The sequence below is a fragment of the Momordica charantia genome (genome assembly GCF_013281855.1).
Source record: "Momordica charantia cultivar OHB3-1 chromosome 8 unlocalized genomic scaffold, Mcharantia_2.0 BLBB01000008.1, whole genome shotgun sequence".
Lineage (NCBI taxonomy): Eukaryota > Viridiplantae > Streptophyta > Magnoliopsida > Cucurbitales > Cucurbitaceae > Momordica > Momordica charantia.
Genome location: NW_028275166.1, coordinates 15,707,892 through 15,731,368, shown reverse-complemented (window position 1 = coordinate 15,731,368; position 23,477 = coordinate 15,707,892). Strand labels below are relative to the sequence as shown.

At 41.5% G+C, this 23,477-nt stretch overlaps 1 protein-coding gene across 2 annotated transcripts; it reads left to right on the top strand.

Moving 5' to 3' along the window:
* Positions 1-21,159: 21,159 nt before the first annotated feature.
* LOC111024458 (caffeoylshikimate esterase-like) lies at positions 21,160-23,176 on the top strand. Of its 2 annotated transcripts, XM_088127082.1 has the most exons (7): positions 21,161-21,505; positions 21,587-21,713; positions 21,799-21,945; positions 22,046-22,176; positions 22,291-22,428; positions 22,519-22,617; positions 22,710-23,176. In XM_088127082.1, the coding sequence occupies exons 2-7, from the start codon at positions 21,689-21,691 to the stop codon at positions 22,980-22,982; spliced, it is 813 nt and encodes a 270-aa protein (XP_087983208.1). In that variant the 5' UTR covers positions 21,161-21,505; positions 21,587-21,688; the 3' UTR covers positions 22,983-23,176. The 2 variants fall into 2 exon arrangements, with proteins under 2 accessions (XP_087983207.1, XP_087983208.1); XM_088127081.1 differs by having other exon boundaries at positions 21,160-21,713.
* The last annotated feature ends 301 nt before the right edge of the window (positions 23,177-23,477 follow it).

The following is a 23,477-nucleotide window of genomic DNA, read 5'->3' as shown; positions in this document are numbered from 1 at the left end:
GACTCCTCGATGTTCGTTAGGATCTCGAAAATTGGAATCGTGGTCGGGGTGAAGCGTTCGTAAGGTCGGCTCCTGGTAGGTCCATTCTCCGCCCTCCGATACTCAGCTCGGCCGCTGGAAAAGGATCCCTTGTCCTTGGACTTGGGATCTGTCTTTTCTATATCTTTTCCACTTCTGCCCCGGCCGATCTTTCGTTCTGGTCGGTCGGTTTTGGTTCGAAGGAGCTCCTGTCCATCGATGACTTTCTTCGCTTTCTGAAGCACCTCGGCGAAGGTGGCCGGCGCCTCCTCTCCAAGTTTCACCGTGAGGGCCTCGTCGGCTAGACCGGTGGGAAAATAGCACATGGCCGAGTCGTCGGAGCAGTGTGCGACCTTCAACTGCTCCTCCTGGAATCTGGTGACATATTCTCGCAGCGTCTCACCCTCCTTCTGTCTGATGGTGACGAGATGGGTCGCTGTCTTTTTGTCATAATGCCGAGAATAGAACTGGGCGAGGAACTCCCTTCTCAGCTGAGAGTAGGTCGAGATCGACCTGGCTGGCAGTCTCCGATACCACAATCGCGCGCTGCCAGTAAGCGCGATCTGAAAGGCGCGGCATTTGATTGCGTCTGATGCCGCTTGGAATTCCATGAGGCCTTCAAAGACCTCAACATAATCCTTGGGGTCTTTCGACCCATCATAAGGTTTCACAGTAGGAGCTTTGAACTTCGGAGGGATCGGTGCTTCCAAAACGTCCGAGGTGAAGGGCGATTCTCCCAAGTCGCCATCGTTCAGTGGACCTTCTTTCTGCTCACATTTGGCCTTTAAGGCCTCCACCTGAGCGTCGAACTGGCCCCTCAGCTGGTCGTACTCCTCCCTTGTAATCATTCCTGCAGAAGTTACTGGGTTGCAAGAGGATTCAGCCTGCTGGTTGGAGCTCCGGTGTGAGCAGGATGGTGACTGTCCTTTTCGGAGAGATGAGCCTCTCTTTCTGTTGAGGTGTTCACGAAGGTCTCCTCTCTGGCGAGTGTGCCCCTCGCCCTCGTTGTCTTCGGGATGTTCCTCCCCGACTGGGCCGAGGTGGGAACCCCTTTGCTCCCGCATGTTAATGCACGTCATTCGATTTTCAGATCGGGACCCTGCGCCTGCAGTTAGTATCATCTCCTTATACATTTCCTCCATGGACCGCATTTGTGTGCGCATTGCCTCTATTTCTCTCTGGAGTGCGTCAAAGTTCTCACTTGGTGGAGCCGGGGCTGGACCCCGGGCGCCCTTCTTAGAGGTCCCACCTCGGCCACGGGTGGCCTTGGACGTCCTCGGGTGCGCAGGTGGTAGGACAGGCGCGGTGATTCGTGTCGACCTGCGGAGGGGTTCCGTTGCTAGGCCGTCGTGACCTTGCCCCTCTACCACTGCTGCTCCGTCCTCCCTCTGGTGGGCATCGCTGGCAGCTAGAGTCCTTCGATCTGCCGTATTGGTCGAGTTTGCTGGTTGAACCATTTTCGCTCGCGTATTGGTTTAAAGGGATTGGGATGACTTAGATTGTCGTCCCCACAGACGGCGCCAAATGTTTATGCAAGGATATGCACAACAGTGTATTTCCGATTGCAGCTCGAACTCGGCCTCCGGACCGATCTGAATACTTGGGCGGACCTGCACAAAAAGGTGAGCACTCCGACGATCAAGTCAGTACAGGTCGGATTCCTAGTTTAGTTCGAGGTCAGAAATCATCGTACCTAATCGTGGGGTGAGGTCCTCTACTTATGGGTGGTAGTCCCGCTAATCTCGCGATGGTTACACCCGGTAATCTCGGGACCGTCGGTTACACCCGGTAATCTCGGGACCGACGGTTACACCCGATAATCACGCCGCTGACAGTAGCTCACATCGACCCCTACCGAGCTTCCCGGTAGGTCGGACCTCGGCCAGGTTCACCTCGGCCCTCATACTTAGCATCTGTCAACGCTAGTGGTGGTGATCTCGGCGGTCCGAGCTGGGCATGACTCATGAGTCATCTTGGAGCACCAATAGGAGCCTTCCACGTGTCCAGGGTATTCTCTTCCCCAAACAGGGTTGACGAAATGAATGTCTTGAGGGAGATATATATAGGCTGGAGGCTTGGAGCTTGGGTTTAGAGTAGAGCAATGAAATGGTGATAGTGGATTGGTCCAAATCAGCGACTACCCAAATTGAAGATAAAACGAGTTAGGTTTTTGACGAGGTATGAAATTCCAAATTAGGCCAAAGAAAATTACGTATAAATTAGAGATATAGATATGTATATAGGGAAAGTTTTAAATTCTGGATTTAGCTAAGATATGTGCTCCGTTGCACTGAATTATTTGGCAGGATTCCACTCCGACTTGAAAAGAGATCTAGACGAAACTCTGTTTGTAATTCAAAATCATAACATTCAAGAACAAACTCTTTTACCATAAATAAGTTGCCGATCAAAATGTGTGAGATCGTACTTTTTTTTTTTTTTTTATAGGGAGCACCCTCCTTTAATAGAAAGACCTAGTTTAACAAAGACTGAGTTTAACAAATTTGTAACCACTCCCTACTATTCAATGGGAAGAATTGATTGACAAAGTTAAATTAAAAAAAAATAAAGTTGACAAAAATGACAAAATAAAATAAAATATTGAAAATGTCCAACAAGAGAGGTTGGTGACGACCCACATTGATATCCCAAATCTTTTTCTCTTCTTGCAGCCGTATTATAAATCTGATTGATGAGTTCTAATTCTATGTATCAAAATTATATATTTATGAATGAATCGAGGCAAAATATGTTAATTACTAATTAGTATACTTTATTGGGTAGCATTGCCATTAATTACTGCGTTAATGGGGTGTGTTATTGAAGGTCAGCCCGCGAGCTATTATTCTTCGGAAAAGCAACTGATGAAAAGAAAGGCAAGTAGAGCACTTTGTTTTTTTTCTTTTTTTTTTTTAAGCTTTTGATTGACCTTTTTAGTTTATAATAATGTTTGAATTTTGATTAATATCAATTGTTTATAGGTAGGGGTGACACGTTTCTTTTCTTTTTGGCCCTTTTTGGTGCAGTGCTATTGGTGTGGTGCTGGAAAAGTTTGGAGCAAATCAAAATAAAAAGCAGAGAGGAGATTCTGATGATCATTAAGAAAGGCAATGTTTTGAGGAAAATAGTGGTCCAGGATTGACATGTTAATTTGATCCATTTCTAAAATTTTGTTAAGCACGACATGGAATTTGAATTCACAATCTTTCCATCGGATGTATCTTAATCCATTGGAAGATCGCATCTTAATTTAAAGTGCACGACATGTAATTAGTTCGAAACATGTTCATCATGTGATCAAGCGAAACGTACCTGACATGGACTGGCCGATAAATTTTAATTTAATTATTCAAAATGATGGAAGGAAAAGGAAACCCACTATGATCGGCCATTAAATGACAAATCAAAGCATAGGTCTCTGATTGTGAAGATCAGTTTGGTGTGACCATATATTAATTAATTGGATTTTTAATCTAAGTTAAAGATTGTTTTTCTAGCCTTCTATAAATTGAGAATTTATGTATCTTTTTCTCATAATATCGAACCATCCAATGCATTTTATTTTTATGAATAAATATTTCTTTCAATTTTTCTGTACTTCAATTAGTAATGTTAAATCCTCACTGAATTCAAATACTTAGGAAAAAAAAAACTAAAAAATATATTATTCATTCTTAATTAACATTCTCCAATCAAATAATGGGTTCACACCCAAATACACAGTGACCCTCCTCTTTGAATAATACATGTTAATTCAACTCTTAGCCTACATTTATGGTATATTTGGCTGAACGTTTATGTTTTTTATTTCAGGTTCTCGTTTCTCATTTTTTTTAGAAAAAGCCATGTTTGGTAACTCACTTCACTTGTCATTTCTAAAATTTGAAAAACGTTTTCAAAAAATAGGCTAAATTTTAGAACCACGAATCGTTCCCATTTCCGTTTCTCGATCTCATATTAATTAAATATTGTACATTACACATTATATATCGTGTTGTAATAATTAAAATAATATTCACCTTTGTTGGTGTAGGTGTACGCATGTAAGCCAGTCGTATCGAAGCTCCAATTCTTGGTTTGATTCTCCGAATACTATTTTTTTATATAATTTCTATTCTTTCATAAAATATTTTATATTTTTTAAATTAAAAATATTTTAAAATTTTATTATTTATTTAAAGCTAATAATTTAGACTGTGTATTGTAAATTATATTTCTTGTAATAAAATTATATTCTTCAGGTATATATTATATCTTTTTATATTATATATACTAAATTTTATTTTTACATATTAAGATCATGAGTTCGAATCTCTACTCACACAAATTGTTGTAAAAGAAAAATAGAGAATAGTTACCAAACATGTTTTTTTTTTCATTCTTTTTTTTGCACTAAACAAGAAACATAAATGTCTCCTGAGGGATAATTTGGGATGGGTTCAAGCCACATAGAACGTTATAAACCCTTAACTTTTGGATATATTCTTAATCGACATCCAGGTTATAATTGAAGATGAACATCAAAAGACCAATGAGAAAAAGAAGACAACTCGAATGTTTGATTAACATCAACCCATTGTTTTGATGAACATTGGTTATTTGTTTGAAAGGAAAATGATGAGAGATGACCAAATTTGTGGAGATGATCAACAGAAGGATATATTCCAGAGTTAGGCAGCGTAGGGCTATGAAAAAATGGGTTAAAGAAGAACTTTCCAATTTCCAATTTCCAATGGACTGGAACTCTGTATTCATTCAAATCAAAGACAAACTGTTTCTGCTTCTTCATCTACCGTCTCTCTTACAATTCTCATTCCCAGTTGGCATCACTTTCTTTCTTTTTTCTGCTAATTAAGCAATCAACCAAAAAACCTCCTTTTCATCGTGGTCGGGGATAAAATATCCGGTCGCCACGTGGAAGACAGGGATTGGCTGTCATAAGAGATTATTTGACAAACGTATTCAGCAAAGCTCCTCCTCGGAACCTTCCGAGGAGGGAAGTTCATTACTCCTAATTGAACTACAAACCTCGAAAGTTTCCGAGTTCGATCTACTCGAACCCGACACGTTCGACCTCAAAACCGACCAGGATAACCGTCTGTCGTGACCCCTGTCAGGACCTAAACCTATAAATAGAAGGCCTCATTTCACCATCAGGGATCGATTTTCTCCTCAAAACCGACACGTCCGAGTTGTTTACTGACTTGAGCGTCGAAGATTTTGCCCTCTTGCGCAGGTCTTCCCGTCATCTTTCAGGTCGAAGTGAGGACCAGGTTCGAGCTCAAGAACCGTTGTGCAAATTCTTGCATAAACATTTGGCACCGTGTGTGGGAAACGACATTTCAAGTCATCCCATCAATTAAAAAGTGATCCGAGAATGGTGCAGCCAGCGAACTCTGCCAATACAACAGAACGAAGAGGTTTGAACGCTGACGATGGCATTCAACGTGACCTCGACGCCAGAATAGTCGATGACCAAGTCCGAGCAGGCCAAGAGGGAGATCTGCCACGGAGGTCTACCCGCCATGCAAATCAGGAATTACCTCCGGCTCACCCTAGACCCGCTAAGACCAACCGAGGTCGAGGTGGGACCTCAAAGAAGACCTCATGAAGAGTTGCCTCTGGCGCGGACCCTAAGGTTCTAGCTACCCTTCAGTGAGAGTTGGACGACATGCGCAATAGAATGTGTACTATGGAGGAGATGTATTCCGAGATGACACGGGCCAATCGGACAGGATCTCCTTCCAAAGTCCCAGGTGGGGATGACATGCCTGAAGATGGGGAGGATCAAGATCCACTGCCGTCCACCCTGATGATCGCGAGCCCATCGCCAATAACAAAGGAATTGACTACAGCCTGAGAGATCACGATCTCAGGAAATTGTCGACAAAAAGAGGAAGGCCTCACGAGGCCCGGGGGTCTCTCCGTCCTGCTCCCAAGGATACTCAAACTCCGACCTCAAAGCCCAGTCGAAGTACACGCCTTTGACACCGGAGGCCGTGATTACGAGGGAGGAGTTCGACCTGATGAAACACAGGTTTGATGTGCAGGTAGAGGCATTGAAAGCTAAATGCGAGAAAAAGGAAAGTCTGTTCGATGACGAGAAATGGGCGAGTCATCATTCACCTCGGACATCTTGGAGACCCCTATTCCTCCAAAGTTTAAAACACCGCCATGAAGCCTTATGATGGGTCTAAAGACCCAAAGGACTATGTAGAGGTCTTCGAAGGCCTCATGGATTTCCAAGCAGCCTCAGACGACATTAAGTGTCAAGCTTTCCAGATCGCTCTCATGGGGAGCGCTCGGCTCTGGTATCGAAGGCTGCCGGCAAGGTCGACCTCGATCTACGGTCAGCTGAGGAAAGAGTTCATCAGCCAATTCTCTTCTCGGCACTATGATAGGAAAACAGCCACTCATCTCGCCACCATCCGACAGAAAGAAGGCGAGACTTTAAGAGAATACGTGACATGTTCCAAGAGGAGCAGCTCAAGGTTGCGCATTGCTCCGATGATTCGGCCATGTGCTACTTTCTCACTGGCCTGACCGATGAGACTCTGACGATCAAGTTGGGAGAGGAAGCATCGTCAACCTTCACTAAGGTCTTGCAGAAGGCAAAGAAGGTTATAGACAGGCAGGAATTGATCAGAACCAAGTTAGGCCGAACCGATAAGAGGTCCGACCAGAAAAAGTCAGGAGCCCAAGAAAAGGGGAAGTTCAACTTTAAGTTTAAGGACAAGGGGTCATCTTCTCAAGGACGAACTGACTACAGGAGGTCCGACTTGGATTCGAACCGGAGGGGGCCGTATGAGCGGTACACCCCAACTACCATTCCGATTTCTGAGATTTTAACCAATATCGAGGAGAATTGTTTGAAGAAACTTCTCAAGCGGCCTGATAAGCTTCAAGGAGACCCAGAAAAGAGCAATAAGGATAGGTACTACCGTTTTCATCGCGATCACGGTCATGATACCTCGAATTGCTAGGAGTTGAAGCGCCAAATTGAAGACCTGATTCAAGATGGCTACTGAAAAAAGTACGTCGGCAAGCCAGACTCGAGCTCGGCAGGGAAAAAAAAAGACAGGAAGCGTTCAAGGACGCCACCTCGGTGGGATGACCGACCTGCGGTCATCAACACCATTTTTGGCGGCCCTAGTGGGGGCCAGTTTGGAAACAAAAGGAAGGAGCTTGCTAGGGAGGCTCGTTGGGAAGCTTGTGCCATTCAAGAGCAGAAACTGACCTGCCCTATCTCCTTCTCCGACTCCGATCTGGAGGGGGTACACTTGTCCCACAACGATGTCATGGTGATCTCACCATTCATAGACCACGTCCAGGTCAGAAGGGTGCTGGTAGATGGGGGCGCTTCCGCCAACATTCTATCTCTCACCACGTACTTAGCACTGGGATGGACAGGGGCAGCTGAAGAAGAGTCCTATTCCCTTAGTAGGGTTTGCGGGAGAATCCGCACCCTAGAGGGATGAATTGATCTTCCCATCACTATCGGCCAAGGTGACACCCAAGTTACTCAGATGGCCGAGTTCGTGGTAATAGATGGCAGGTCGGCCTACAATTCCATCTTCAGACGACTGATTATCCATTCACTTCGGGCCATCCCATCGACTCTACACCAAGTAATGAAGTATTCTACGCTCAACGGAGTCGGCATGATCTGAGGAGTGCAGAAAACATCCCGTGAGTGCTATACCTCAACTCTCAAGGGGTCAGCAGTTTGCGCCCTGGAAAGAATGGAAAATCCTCCAAGTCCAGCAGCTCGAGCTTCCGAGGACGACCAGTCCAAGACTAACCAGTGCGAAGTAGCTGCGCCCACTGAAGAGTTGGAGCTTGTCCCCTTGCTCAGCCCAGGGAAACAGGTGAGCATAGGCACCAAGCTGAGCGCCGCGGATAGGGAAGAGCTCATATCATTCCTCAGGGTGAACTCAGACGTGTTCGCTTGGTCGCACGAAGACATGCCTGGCATTGATCCGAAGATCATGGTTTATCGTCTCAATATCGACCCGTCATTCTGACCTGTTAAGCAAAAAAGAAGACCTGTAAATAGGGAAATGAGTGATGTAATTATTGAGGAAGTAAACAAACTTTTAAAAGCTGAATATATAAAAGAAGTTTTGTATCCTGAGTGGTTCTCTAATGTTGTCCTGGTTAAAAAATCAAACGGAAAGTGGAGAATGTGCGTAGATTTCACCAATCTTAACAAGGCATGTCCAAAAGATTGTTTTCCACTACCAAGGATCAACCAGCTCGTGGACGCTACTGTTGGGTGTGTTGCCCTAAACTCGTAGTTTGTATTTGTGTAAAAACAAATGTATATTCAATAAAGTGTTATTCAATAAATTTGTTGTTGAATTCATAGCATTGCATTGTCCAAAATCCAATAAACTAAACATCCGAGGTTATCTTAGTGTAACCAGGACAGTATATGTACTAGGTATATATTTGGTATACTGGGTATATATTTTATATACCCCTGTATATATTTGATATACCCCTGTATATACTTGATATACCCCTGATATACGAGGTATATATTTGATATACCCTGATATACAAGCGGATAATGTCCCGTGAATAACCTAAAGGGTCTATAGTATATGGATAAGGCTGGGTACCTTATCCTGGCAACACTATGGATACGGCCCACTCTGTAAAGGTTACAAACGACTCGATCTAGGTCGTTCGTGTGGAGACTTCATGCGAGTGGGGGTATCCTATACAATGAGTTTGTAGAAGACCGGACCTCGAAATAGCCAATCTTTAGATGTAACACCATTAACTAATAGATTGCTGTTTCATAGGATGACCAAACAACTCATTATCAATCCTGAGTGAGTTATGGACTCCTGCCCGTGAGTGCTCGTCCTTTGATCTGTATGGGTGAGAGTGGCCCAAGTTGCCGACTCAATATTCATACCATTTTGGGGAGCTGGGAACATAACTTCACAAGATGGAATTCACTCCTCCCCGACTTTAGGGGAGTAGATGAGTGTTCCCTTAAATGCTGACTTCGGGACTTGAACAAGGGGCCCCACCCTCTCCTTGGCCCGAGAAGGACTTCCGGTTATTGGTCGGACCATAACCAGGTTGTTCATTAGAGGAGCAGTGGTATTTAAGGAGTAAGATGTAACTCCGGGGTAAAACGATAATTTGACCCAACTTGAGTTACGAGCACCCGTGAAGGATTGACTCGTCATTAATGGTCGTATATCCATGGACATGGAAACATTATGCAGTGAGAAGAGTGCAATTGCAGGTCTTTAGTGGAGTGACCCGTGGTTAACAAATGTTGATTAACTCGGTCAATGAGTTTGACCGATTAATCTCGTATCCTTGGAGCTTCGGATCTGTAGGTCTATTAGGTCCCCTTGCTAGCTCATAACGGGTAAAACGAGGATCAAGTTTTTTGGAAGAATTTGAACTGTTCAAATTTCTTAAGGAATTATATGTATATTGATACATTATAATATATAGTTGATTCTAAATTAAAACTATATATTATGAGAGAAATTATTTGAATGAGATTCAAATAAAATTAATATGAATAAGATTCATATTAAGACTATAGGTTAAAAATAATGTGCATATGATGTACATTAGAACTATAGGTTATACGAGAGAAATGCAATAAAATATGATTCTATTTATGTGATAAATAATTAAGGGTTAATTATTTATTTGATATATATATACATATTAATTAATTATTAATTAAATTAATAATTAATTAACATTTATTAATTAATATGATTAATTAATTAATTAATTATATATATATATATTAATTATTATATATATATTAATTATTAATATTAATATTAATAATAATATTAATATTAACACTCCCCTACTTAATTGCAGGGGAATGGGGGCAGTTATGACGTGGGGAGTTATCCCCACGTCATATAAGTTTTTTTTTTTTTTGCAGAAATGTTCTGCAACAGGAAAAAGGCCCCAACGAAGAACAGGGTGTTGATTCTCTCAATCAAGCTCTCTCCCTCATCTCTTCCTCACGTTACAAACGAAACGCTCCCACAAGCGTGTTCTCGTAACCCAAGAGGATAGCAAGGAAGACTTGGTGGTGCTATTCGGGTGGAAACCGTTGAAGAAAAGTTCTTCAAAGGTAATGGTTTTCCTTTGTATTTTTCTTCTTGCAATTTGTGATTTTGTTTCCCAAACGTAACGAACAACGGTCCACTTCCGCTCCGGGATTCACATCCCTTCAGCTACGGCCGGGCACGAGCTGCTCACATTTATGGATGCCTACTCAAGGTACAACCAAATCAAGATGCATGAGCCAGATCAAGCCCACACTTCTTTCATAACCGATCAAGGTTTATACTGTTACAAGGTCATGCCCTTCGGATTGAAAAACGTGGGGGTGACTTACCAAATAATGGTGAATAAGATGTTCGTCAACCAGATCGGACGAAATATGGAAGTCTATGTGGATGACATGCTTGTCAAAAGCAAGCAGTCCAGGTCGCACCTAGTCGACCTGACTAAAACCTTTGAGGTACTACGAAGGTACCAGATGAAGTTAAATCCCGCCAAGTGTGCCTTTGGAGTTTCATCTGGCAAGTTCCTTGGATTCATGGTTAATAACCGTGGAATTGAGGCCAACCCAGAAAAGATAAAGGTCGTTCTCGAGATACAGGCGCCGAGGACCCTCAAGCAGCTACAATGCCTCAATGGGAGAATCGCCGCTCTCAACCGATTCGTCTCCAGGTCTACGAATAAGTGTATTCCCTTCTTCAAAGTGTTAAGGACGAAGGGGCCATTCGAGTGGACAGACGAGTGTGAGGCTGCTTTCGAAAAACTCAAAGATTATCTCTCCCTGGCATCATTGCTTGCGAAGCCGACGCCAGGAAACAAACTACACTTGTACTTGGCTATTTCAGAGAACGCGGTTAGCTTAGTCCTGATTAAACAAGATGGAGTACGATAGAGCCCTATCTATTACACGAGTAAAGCCATGACCAAGGCCGAGACGAGGTATCCCCAGATGGAGAAGCTTGCCCTCGCCCTGGTCACCTCGGCACGAAGACTAAGACCGTACTTCCAAGCCCATACCGTGACCGTGCTCACCAACTTGCCTTTGAAGCAGGTTTTTCACAAGCCAGAAACGTTGGGACGTTTGATGAAATTGGTCGTGGAACTAAGCGAATACGACATTCAGTTCGAGCCCCGAACGGCTATGAAAGGACAGGTTGCCTTGGCCAAATTAGCGTCAGCATACGAGACCGATCTAACGAGGTCGGTCCCCGTGGAGATTTTGGACAGTCCCTCCATTTTGGAGCCGGACATGATGGAGGTTGACCCTCTCCTCCCATCATGGATGGATCCGATAAAGAGCTTCCTGGAGGGAAAGGTCTCAACAGACCCAAAGGAAACTAAGAAATTGACAAGGAAAGCAGCTCGGTACTTGCTCCGAGATGGAACATTGTACAGGCGCGACTTTTCCTTACCTCTCCTGAAGTGTATTTCCAAGGAGGACGAATAATACGTTCTTAGGGAGGTCTATGAAGGTGTCTGCGGTAACCATTTAGGGGCTAGGTCCTTAAGGTCATTTGTCAAGGTTACTATTGGCCCACGATGGACCGAGACGCAAAAGAAATTGTGAAAACATGCGACAACTGTCAACGCTTTGCAAACCTCATCCACCAGCCTACTGAGCTGCTAACTCCGATCTCCATGCCATGGCCCTTTGTGCAATGGGGTGTTGACCTTATCGGACCTTTCCCGTTGGGCAAGGGACAGACCAAGTACGCAGTCGTTGCAGTAGATTACTTTACCAAATGGGCTGAGGCCGAAGCACTCTCATCAATCACGGAGGCTAGGGTCACAAGCTTTATCTGGACAAATATTGTGTGCCGCTTCGGCATACCCAACGCCATTGTGATAGACAATGGCAAACAGTTCGACAATGCCAAGTTTAGAGATTTTTGCCGTAAGCACGGAGTTAGTCACCTCTGCTCGTCCCCAGCTCATCCCAAGGCCAACGGACAAGTAGAAGCGATTAACAAGAAAAGCTTGTGCGGAGGAGCTACCTGAGGTACTCTAGTCCTACCAAACTACACCTCGGGAGTCGACTGGCGAAACCCCATTTGCTATGGCTTTTGGCTCCGAGGCCGTAATGCCCATCGAAATCAGGATACCAACTGAAAGGGTCGAGTACTACGAGTAAGTTAGGAATGAAGAGGAGCTACTTTTGAACCTTGACCTCATCGATGAGAAAAGGGAAGCAGCCCAGCTGCGCTTGGCCGAGTACCAAAATTGAATGGTAAGGCACTACAACTCGAGAGTTCGACCTTGGAGCTTCCAAATCGGACATCTATTCCTTCGCAAGGTACAAAAGCATGTCGAGGTGTTGGAATCGAGTTGGGAGGGGCCATTCAAAGTCAAAGGCATTGTCCGACCTGGAACATACATGTTTGCCGACCTCGAAGGAAAGTTACTATCGCATCCATGGAATGCAGAACATTTGAAGAGATATTACCCTTGAAATGTTAGAATGGTCCGGAGAATGAGCTGGACTTGTAAAAATTTTCAAGGGCTAATCCCAGTAAATGACTCCATGTTATTTAATTTCATGTCTCCTAAAATGTCCAAGTTCGATGTGAAATTAAATAGGGGCCAAAGGTGAGAATTAAGACTTAGAAAGATTTGAAGCCTCTAAAAAGAACTTACGAGTTCGAGGTAAGAGGTGAGAATTAAGACTCAGAAAGCTTCGAAGCCTCTAAAAAGAACTTATGAGTTCGAGGTAAGAGGTGAGAATTAAGACTTAGAAAGATTCAAAGCCTCTAAAAAAAAAGTTACGAGTTCGAGGTAAGAGGTGAGAATTAAGACTTAGAAAGATTCAAAGCCTCTAAAAAGAACTTACGAGTTCGAGGTAAGAGACGAACTAAAATGATTCTTCGAGACTCTGAATCTTTGTTATTAAGAATTTATCTGAACCTCAGAAGACTCGCAAGCACAAAATGAATGGCACAATCAAAAGAAAAAAATCGATTAAAAAATAGTATTGTATTACTGAAGTGAAGTGTTGGCCGATAGGCATCGCGACCAAGTACAACAATAAAAGATAAAATAAAAGCAAACACAAGAAGAGCTGTAAAAAGGAGGAGTAGTCAACTGCTTCCAAGGTGCGACCCGAGCTCCCCATGGGACCCAAGGATGTCAACCTCCTGAGAGTCTGTCATCCCAGCTTCTTGGGAGAAGTTCCCACCGGCAGCAGAAAGAAGGGTCTCGATAGTGTCTTTGAATGAAGGGTCCTCGTCCTCTTCTTCGTCGAGCTCGGCATCGGAGTCAAGCTCCTTCAGGCATTGATCGACACGGTGCTGGGGGCCAGGGGTCCCATTGGGACCCAAAGCCCACTTCTCTACATATCGCAGTTTGATGGGTGTAAGGTCGAGCTCGGGGGGCCACTTCATGGACTCCCTTCATCAGGAATTTGAAGCCAGCATCGCTGAAATCTTTAACGAACCCATCAAAATCAGGATGTTGGCAGAAAGCTTCCTCCAGCAGAACTCCGTTGCTGAGCCTGGACTCAGATAGCTCAAGCTTGGCCCTCAGCTCTACCATCTCAGCATCTCGGGCCTTCAGTATGCCCTCTAGGTCATCTCAGAGACGTTCGAGGTCGTCGTTCTGCTTCATCAGCGCGAACTTCTCCTTCTCCAGACACTTGGCCACGGTGTGCGCACTTTGCAAGTTCTCCAGGTGTCGGGTCGTCTCTGCTTGGGCACTTCTGAGCTCGGCCTTATAGGCATCAGAAGTGGATTTCCATGCTTGAGCCTCGACATAAGCCTCTTTGAGCTCCCCCTCCAGAGCAGTAGCAGCCTCCAAAGCAGCAGAGAAGGCCTCTCACTTCTTCATAGTGAGCAAGTCACGCCCTTCTAGTTCGGCCTTCACCATGAGGGCCGTCTGGCAAGCTGCAGCGTGAGCCTGCCAAAGTGGGCAAACAAAAAAGGAGAGAAGAGAGTTAAAAGGAAAGCTCTTAGGGTGAGGCCATTAAAGCTTGAGGAAAAAGGAAAAGTCAAGCTCGTACCTCGGCAGTGTAATCCAACAATCGTTGGATGGCCGATCTCGGAGCGCTAACGAACTTAGAAGTTCTCCTCCAACAGCGGTCAAAGCAAGACCCAAAGATCTCCATGGCTCTCTCCCTCACCCCAACACTGGATGGTTCGATCTTGAACCTCATCTCGAGGTCGGAGGTGCCACCCATCTTGGCCTCAGGATCATCCACCAAGTTTCCAAAAGGACTGACCCACCGGCCAGCATCCATCTCCCTCACATCGTCCCCAGAGTGGTGGGTCTTTCTCTTCTTCTTTTTGGACTTCATGGGAGAAGTCTTCTTCTTGATCTCCCTAAGGGGAGAGACCTTGAGGATCTCTTGATCCTGCGAAGTCCCAACCGCAACTGCTCCCTGAGATGGAGCAGCAGCAAGGTCAGCCTCGGCCACCTCGACCTCGGCAGGAAGGTCGGCTACCATGGGGCTGGGCTCCTCAATGCTTTTGACAGCTGTTTTAGCGTTTGGGCGTTTGCGCTTTACGCTTTGAGAAAAGCCGCACACCATAGCTACAAGGAGAAACGAGAAATAATGAGTTCAAGTCATGAAAAATCATAAAGCACCTAAGAGAGTGTCCAAGCGATTACTGACCTAGTTCGGAGTTCGGCCTCTGAGCTTCAGGTATGAGCAGAAGGGGGTTGTAATCCAGCAGCCTGGAAGCAAGAAGAAGCTTATCTGTGATAAGCGTGCTGATCTGCTTGCCGCTTTTGAATTTATCTTTGGAATATTTGAGGGCCTGGAAGAAAGTTGGCTCGGAGAGTTGATGAATCGGCCGAATAGCAACTAAGATTGACAAAAAAGTGCGAGTTAGACCACGAAAGAAAGAAAATGGAAGCAAGTGAAGACTCGACCCCTTACCTAAGTTCCCAAACCTACGAGGGACGTCGTAGAAGGGTAGGTCGGACTCGTTCTTGGCCGAACACCCTCCGGAGGCAAAGAACCATTTCCCGACCCATTTCTTTATTGAGTCGGCCATTTCAAAATGCCTCTCGCGCCCTTTCTAGCGCACAAGTAGTACCTCTCTGGCTTCTTGGAGATACGCTTGACCTCAAAACAAGCTAGAAGCTGCTCAACTCCGAGGAGGTCAAGATCGTCCACTTCTTTACACCTAAGCCAAAACAAAACGGCTAGGCTAAAAACAACTCCCCAACCGTTGGGGGCCACCTGAGCAGGAACCAACCCTGTTCGGACAAGAAACTCTTGCACCAATGGATGGACGGGTAGGCGAAAGCCGTACTCGAACATCTTCAGGTAAAGAGTTACGCATCCTTCGGGTGGGTTGTCAGCTCGTTCCCCCTCCTTGGGAAGCCTAAGGGTTATGTCATCTGGTATGTTATATCTCGTACGAAGAGGGCCGAGGTAGTTCTCGGGCATTTGGGAAGGATATTCTAATCCCTGGCCCGAGGTAGATGTATCACTATCATCCCCATCATCGTTAGAGAACCTAAAGTTTTCTATTTCTTCCTCCTCGAGTTCGGAATCTAACGTACTTGCGAACTCCTCTACAAAATCGACTTTATTAGGTGAAGAGTCCTGACTCCGAGCTATATCACTAGATGAACCACTAAGGGAGGAGGAACTAGGAGACATCGACATGATTCGAAAAGTAAAAGGAGAGAGTAAGATAAATAGAATCAAAAGAACGAGACTGACCTAAAGCAAAAATTCCGATCTGATTAGGTCGGACTCCAAGATTTCATACAGTGTAAAAAGCGGAAACGGAACCTTGGGGGTATTTATAGCAACCTGAAGTTTAATCTCAACCGCACACGTGTCAAGAAAAGGACGTCTCAGATCGGAAGAATTCCGAACGTCGTAAGTACTCAAGTGCGCGCCGAACACCGGTTCCGTTTTTGAGGTTTGCCAACGACACAATTAATAAATTGAAATTGGAAGTCACCACGTGGATTGTTATGCTCAAAGATGATATGTAAAAACAACAACAAACTTCTCTGCCAGGTCGAGATCGAAACCGGCAGAGAGGGGGTCGATGTTCGGGGATAAAATATCTGGTCGCCATGTGGAGGATAGGGATTGGCTGTCAGAAGAGATTATTTGACAGAAGTATTCAGCAAAGCTCCTCCTCGAAACCTTCCGAGGAGGGAAGTTCATTACTCCTAATTGAACTGCAAACCTCGAAAGTTTCTGAGTTCGATCTACTCGAACCCGACACGTCCGACCTCAAAACCGACCAGGGTGACCGCCTGTCGTGACCCCTGTCGGGACCTAAACCTATAAATAGAGGGCCTCATTTCACCATCAGGGATCGATTTTCTCCTCGAACTTAATATTGAGTCCGAGCTGTTTACTGACTTGAATGTCGGAGATTTTGTAACGTCCCCAAAAACTCTACAAGGAATGGGGTATTGTTGCCATAGCTAATCACCCTTTTTTTCTTTTCATTAATGGAACATAAGATGGAGGAAAACCTGTGGGGTTTCAGTGACAACAAAAGAACACCTGGAAACTTAGATTGGCCTCAATGGCTAGCAACCGCAAATAAAGAAAAGGACCGGATCCTAGAAAACCCGCAATTTGCCTCGGTGGCTAAAACCAATTAAAGAAAGTTACAATTATCTGCTTCCACAATTCAACAACTCAACCTGGTTTTAAATAATAATAATGAATCCGGGCAGCTAACAGCTCGGTAAAGAACAAGTATGAAGTAAAAAGAAAAGAACAAAAACAAACAAAAACAAAAAACAACGCCCCGTGAGTCAACAAACTCTAACACCGCTGGCACTAAGTTTCTAATGCGAAGGGCAAGGAAATCCCAGTCCAACTATCCTAAACAAAACATAACTAGTGGTCCCTCCCCGGTCAAGCCTTCTCCACGTCATCACCACGGCCGAGGGTCCTGTTCACACCTGAAAGCAACAACATAGAGGGGGGGTGAATATATAATATACTCCGTAAGTAGCCCTTACCAAACAGAAACCAAACAGCATACTCACAATCACATCGGCGTCATACTCAACAATCTAAGTAATAAGCATCAAGAGTTAATAACAGTAAAGTGACCTCTCGACACTCGAACCAACTTCAGAACTCTCGTGGCTTTGATTTGCACGACCCGCTAGCTTTTAACCCTTTCAACATTCAACTCGTACTAAACCCTGAGTTAGTACTCTAACGCTAACCCTTCGAGGCGCGTCGGTCCTTGACATTTATCCCCAAGGTACCGATAACCCTCCATAGAAGCTTGGCATTCGACCTTGCTATTTATTCCCAAGGTCTTGGGTTATGCACCGGTCCTTGACATTTATTCCCAAGGTACCGACATCTGCTCAACGTATTGGTTCCTTGGCCTCCACCCCATAAAAAAAAGAAAAAAAAAATCAAGGCTAGTCTCAATTAGACTCATCGTGCCGACCCCCAACCCTTTGTACCCGGAGCCTCGACACTCATCTCAACCAAAAATGGTGTATCGACCCCCGATCTTTTGTACCCGAAGCCTCGACACCCCATAGAGACGTATCAGACCCCGACTCTTTACTCACGGGGCTTAACCCTCATTCAACATCCTACCCGATCCAAACAACACCGACGAACCCACCCCTCGCTTCCAACAAGGGTTCCAAATCACAATGACCCATCCTGCTTGTCACAACAACCTTCACATTAAGGAAGACCCAATATTCCTACGACTAGACCATAATAACCACAACCAGACTTCTCACAATGTCAGGGATCCTACTCACACGTCTAGCACATCACACCAATGCTTTAAGATTGATACTTATTAGTCTTCCGGTAAGATTGGTATATATGGGGATATATTTTATGTATGTGTACAGAAAATGGAAGTTCTAAACGTCCCACTGTCTTAGTATTCCTGATTATATTCGTATATATAGGTATATATTGTATATGTGAATATATCTTATGTGTGTATACATATATCTTATAGTTATGTAGAAATGGTCCTCCAAACCATTTGTAATTATTAGTCTTCCGTTAAGATTGGTATATATGGGGATATATTTTGTTTATGTGTATAGAAAATTGAAGTTCTAAATGTCTCATATTCTTAGTATTCTCCATTATATTCGTATATATAGGTATATATTGTATATGTGTATATATCTTATAGTTGTATACAAGATATAAACGCATATATCCTATAGTAATGTAGAAAGGGTCCTCCAAAACTAAAGTTTTAAACGTCTCATGGATGAAGCAAAAAAAATTCTTAGATTTCAAATTTGGGAGATTTTTGGACGGGATTTGGAGATATTTTGGGAGGTTATGATTTCAATTTTGGGGAATTTAGGGTTTTGTTTTTAATGTTTTGGTGTTTTAATTTGTTTTGGAAAGTATAAATTATGGAATCTAAATTATAACCTTTCAATTAATCAATTTTGCATATTAAAATGAATTTAAAATTAATTTGTAAATACAAGAGGCTATTTAAGTAATTTATACGATGAATATCCTTAAATAGGGTTGATACATGACAAATGTGTAAATTCTATACATTCCAATTAGAATCTTTAAATAGTCCATCAATGTACTAATTCCTACCTTTATTCTCTTACTTTACAAAGAGCCTTTGTGGTCTTCCTCGCCATTGTGTTCCGGCCCATTTTCTGTCTTCCGGCCCAGCTTCATACTCATCTAACCTAGTTGACTTCTCCTCTCTTTAATTTATGGTATATTTGGGATGCCTTTTTCTTTTAATATTCTTTTTTATTTGAAATACTATTTTAGCTTATTACTTTTAATTTTAGTTTATTTGAGTTTATATTCTTTCGAATTTTTCATTTCCACCTTCAATCTATACTTCAGCTTATTTTTAGGGTAGTTTTATACTTTCGAAACATCTATTTTTAGTCTATGCTCTATTAAAAAGTGACTACTTTTGTTCATTCATTTTTATTTTTATATCATTTATTTTGATTATGATTTTAGCATGGCATTTCAGTTACTAAATTTCTTGAAATTTATTCATAAATTTGAATTAAAAGACTATCATTGTATATAATAATTGTGTTAAAATTTTGTAAATAGAGCAAATTAATTATTTTCTAAAAATACAATGACCAAAATGAACTTTACGAAAGTTTAAGAGTATTAAATCATTTTTTATTTACCAACAAATGTTATTTTCTTAGCACTTATGAAAAAGTTAATACTTTAGAGTGTGTTTTAGTATGACTTACTAAAGTGATTTTAAATGACTATTTTTACGTCTGGTCCCATTATTTTTGCTAAAAGTCTCTAAACTATAGTTTGTATTGATTTAGTTCATTTACTTTCACATTTGTAATAATTTAGTTCCTAAACTTTAGCACGTAACAATTTAGTCTCCATAGTCTAAAATTTATAACAATTGAGTCCATATAGTGAAAATTCTCACAAAATTTGGGGTCGATTTTTTTTCGTATAATGATTTAATATTTGTAATTTATAAATACATTTTGTCCCTTATTGGTTTATTAACCTACCTATATAAGACGTTTAACAAAAAAAAAATTAGGATAGAGATTAAATCATTACAAACTTTAAAACTAAATTGTTACCTTCTAAAGTTTAGAAACTAAATTATTATCTAGATACTTCAAATAGCACCATGAAACTCAAATTAAATCATTTAACTTGAGAATTTTAACCGAAATATCCTCACTAATTTATTTATTTGTTTGTTACACTATTCCTAATTTTGTGTTTATATTAATTTTGGGATTGACTCATCCAGAATTAAGTTAAAGGAAACAAACTTCTCTGTTCTTGACCTATTCCCAATTAAATAGTGGTCCTCATAGGCCTTTAACTACCTGCCCCAACAAAGAAAATTGTAATCCCTACAAATACATACATGTATATACTTACACAATATATATTAGCGTTTGAATATTTATATGTAATCAAATTTTTTTGAATAATACATCATTTTAATCCCTACAAATATTGACATCTATCGTGCTAAATATATATCATCAAATTTTTGCCAAAACAAACATAATTCAGCGGTAATTGGCATATATCTCCAATCGACAGATTGTGAGTTCAATTCCTCCCCTCCACATATTGTACTAAAAAATAGTGTATTCAATTTTTTTTAATTAAGTCTTTACTTTCACTAATATTAAAAGTAATGTACGAAATGATGATGTTTCGTGAAAATATACTTCATTAATTGAGTTTAAAATATTCTATGTTTGTTTCAAGATTGTATCTGCTGACGTCATGATATTGCAATAGCTAAAATCAATAACATCTATATTAGACCGATTAGGACTAATATTACAACTCTATTTTTGAGACGAGGACTCATCTATATTAGATCATTATCAAAGCTTCACTAATTTTTTTTTTGACAAAAATTTATTTATTTGTTTGTTACACTAAAACAATTCCTAATTTTGAATTTATATTAATTTTGGGATCGACTCATCGATAATTAAGTTAAAAGGAATCAAATTTCTATGTCCTTAACCTACTACCTATTAAACGGTCCCCATAAGCCTTAACCTGTCCCAACAAAGAAAATTATAATCCCTACAAATACCTAACTACATTTATCATACATGTAAATTCTCATGATGCTCCCAAACCAATCACTATCATTTTCTTGCTTTTATCAAGTCGTTGGATTGTTATAGAATGTCTTTATATCTAGTATAATTCGTAGGATGAAGTGAGACGAAGACTTAATAGATATAGGTAGTGTGCTGGGAATAAGGTTTGGGGTAGTAGGTTCAGACGTCTAGCATGAAGCAACCTTTTCGAGTGACATTACTATACTAACATGAACTTAGTTTAACAGTAATTGACACATATCTCTAACTAAAAAATTATAAGTTTGAATTCTTATCTCACCCCGCCCTCAAACGGATGAAAGGGAGCTTAAAAGGTATAGAATTTACTCATAAAATTGCTGTGTGGTTAAAGCTTAAAGCATATTGGTAAGTCTTAATTTGAGTAATGGCTGTGGATGATAAGTCAAAATCATTTCAAAGTTATCACAAGAAACAAAAAGCTAAAAAAGGCTAAAATCTGAGTTCACAGACAATTTGGCTTTATTTAGAGGGATCCGCCGTGTGGGATCAAAAGGAAGTCCAACGATGCAACTTGACATGCAGAATTAAGCAGTCGCCCCTCTTTGTTTGAATCTTCGAAGCATTAAATTAAAAGCTTTTTCACTCTCACTTTCTCAAACCACACTCCAATTTTCTCTTCTTCAACCCTTTAAAAATCCCAATCCTATTCGCTTTTCAACTCAGTTGCACTTTTCTCAACCTTCTCCACAAAAATCCTCTGCCTCGGCTTTCCCAATTCCTCTCTCCATGGCCCTCTCTCTCTCTGCTTTACTCTACTTTTTGCTCTCTGCTCTCTCTCTCTCTGACTTGTTTTGTTTGAATGTGTTAATTACAGGCTTCTGAAACACAGGATGTCTCCTATGAAGAGGTTTTCCTCAAGATTTATAGGCTTTACATGTAAATTACTTTTCCTGAATTGGTTTGGTTTGGTTTCTTTATGATTTTTCAGGAGTATGTATTGAACTCACGTGGGTTGAAGCTTTTCACGTGCCAATGGCTTCCAACAAATCAGGAACCAAAGGGCTTGATCTTCATCTGCCATGGCTATGCAATGGAATGCAGTATCACCATGAAAAGTAAAAACTTTATGCAAATTTCATCTCCTGCCACCTGAAATAATATTCCAAAAATTGGAGACTAAATTGCACGATGGGATTATAGGCACAGCAATTCGGCTTGCAAAGGCAGGTTTTGCAATTTATGGGGTTGATTACGAAGGCCATGGGAAATCAGACGGCTTGCAAGGCTATATTACAAGTTTTGATCATGTGGTGGATGATTGCTCCAATCACTTCACATCCATTTCTGGTCTCTAACCTATCTGTTTGTGCCAAAGATTCTATTTTTCTTGTAGTTGATTGAAAATTTTTTGAGGGGTTTCATTAAAAAAATGTTTTTGGGTTCGCAGAAAGGAAACAGAATAAGGGGAAAATGAGGTATCTGTTAGGGGAGTCGATGGGAGGGGCAGTGGCTCTGTTGTTGCACAGAAAGAAACCAGATTATTGGGATGGTGCTGTCTTGGTTGCACCCATGTGTAAGGTATGCCAATTTCTCTCCCTTAAATTGAGTTGAATTTATATTTGGGAATTTGGATGTGTTAACAGTGATGATTGTTTCTTAACTTTAAAGCTTAAAACTCCCGTTTTTGGACAGATTGCAGACGATGTAAAACCAAACCCAATAGTGGTAAATATACTCACAAAGCTCTGCAATTTTATACCCACATGGAAAATAATTCCAACCCAAGATATCATTGATGTTGCTTTCAAAGTTCCTGAGATTAGACATCAGGTAATGCAATCTCCTGTTTTGAGAAGAAAAATGAAAAAGTGTTCATTAGAGTTCAGCCATGTTAATCAATTGATGTGATGTCATAAACAGATCAGAACTAATCCTTACTGCTACAAAGGGAGGCCTCGCTTGAACACTGGCCATCAACTTCTCAAGATCAGTTCAGATCTTGAGCAAAGACTCGAAGAGGTTCGCCGTTTTTCATTGTGTTGTTTGAACTAATTTGTTAAGCTTTTGAGTTTAGTGATAGTTTAAAGGGACGACATATTTTGATCGAACAGGTCTCGTTTCCATTCATAATTCTCCATGGGGAGGTGGATCGAGTAACGGATATATCGGTGAGCGAGCAACTCTATGAGAAGGCGTCGAGCTGGGACAAGAGCTTGAAGACATATCCAGAGATGTGGCATGGATTGCTGTATGGAGAGACACTTGAAAACATTGATGTTGTATTTGCAGGCATAATTGCTTGGTTGGAAGAAAGATGTGCTTTGGGAAATTCAAGGATAGAGAGACAGCTGAAGAGTGAATGTGATGATCAACAAGCCAAATGATTTTCAAAGATGTTGTGTTGTGTATAATGTATATGTTGTTTCTGATTGAAGCGAAGTTCTTTTTTCTTTTTTTCTCTTTTTCTTAATGATATTTGTAAATTATAACAAAAAAAAAAAGGTGTAAAATTGAGTCTGTATTATACTACAGAGTGAAACAAGTTTATTAGAAATAGTTATTTCTCCATTTTGTTGTACCTTTCTATATAATTTAATAAATTATGTCAGATTTCATCAATATTTTTATAAGCACTTTATTTTTTAAAAATTGAAAATGGATAAGTCCATATATATTTTTTAATTTATAGTTATCCATATTTGTATCTAATTGGGAGTTTTATCTAATTGGTGACAATTATGTTTGTGACATTGAAAGGGTGAGATGATGCGACCTGCAAGTGGCATTTTGTTATAATTCAAATCTTGAAAGTTCTATTGATATTGATATTGATTTGAATTATTAATTGGAGATTTATAATGGGTATGCCAAAATGTTTG

What these genes read in the sequence shown, in the direction of transcription:
- LOC111024458 (XM_088127081.1), top strand. Translation starts at nt 21,575, where the DNA reads ATGATTTTTCAGGAGTATGTATTGAACTCACGTGGGTTGAAGCTTTTC. An exon ending in ATGCAGTATCACCATGAAAA is followed by an intron (nt 21,714 to 21,798) that starts GTAAAAACTTTA and finishes ATGGGATTATAG; the next exon opens with GCACAGCAATTCGGCTTGCA. An exon ending in TGGTTGCACCCATGTGTAAG is followed by an intron (nt 22,177 to 22,290) that starts GTATGCCAATTT and finishes GTTTTTGGACAG; the next exon opens with ATTGCAGACGATGTAAAACC.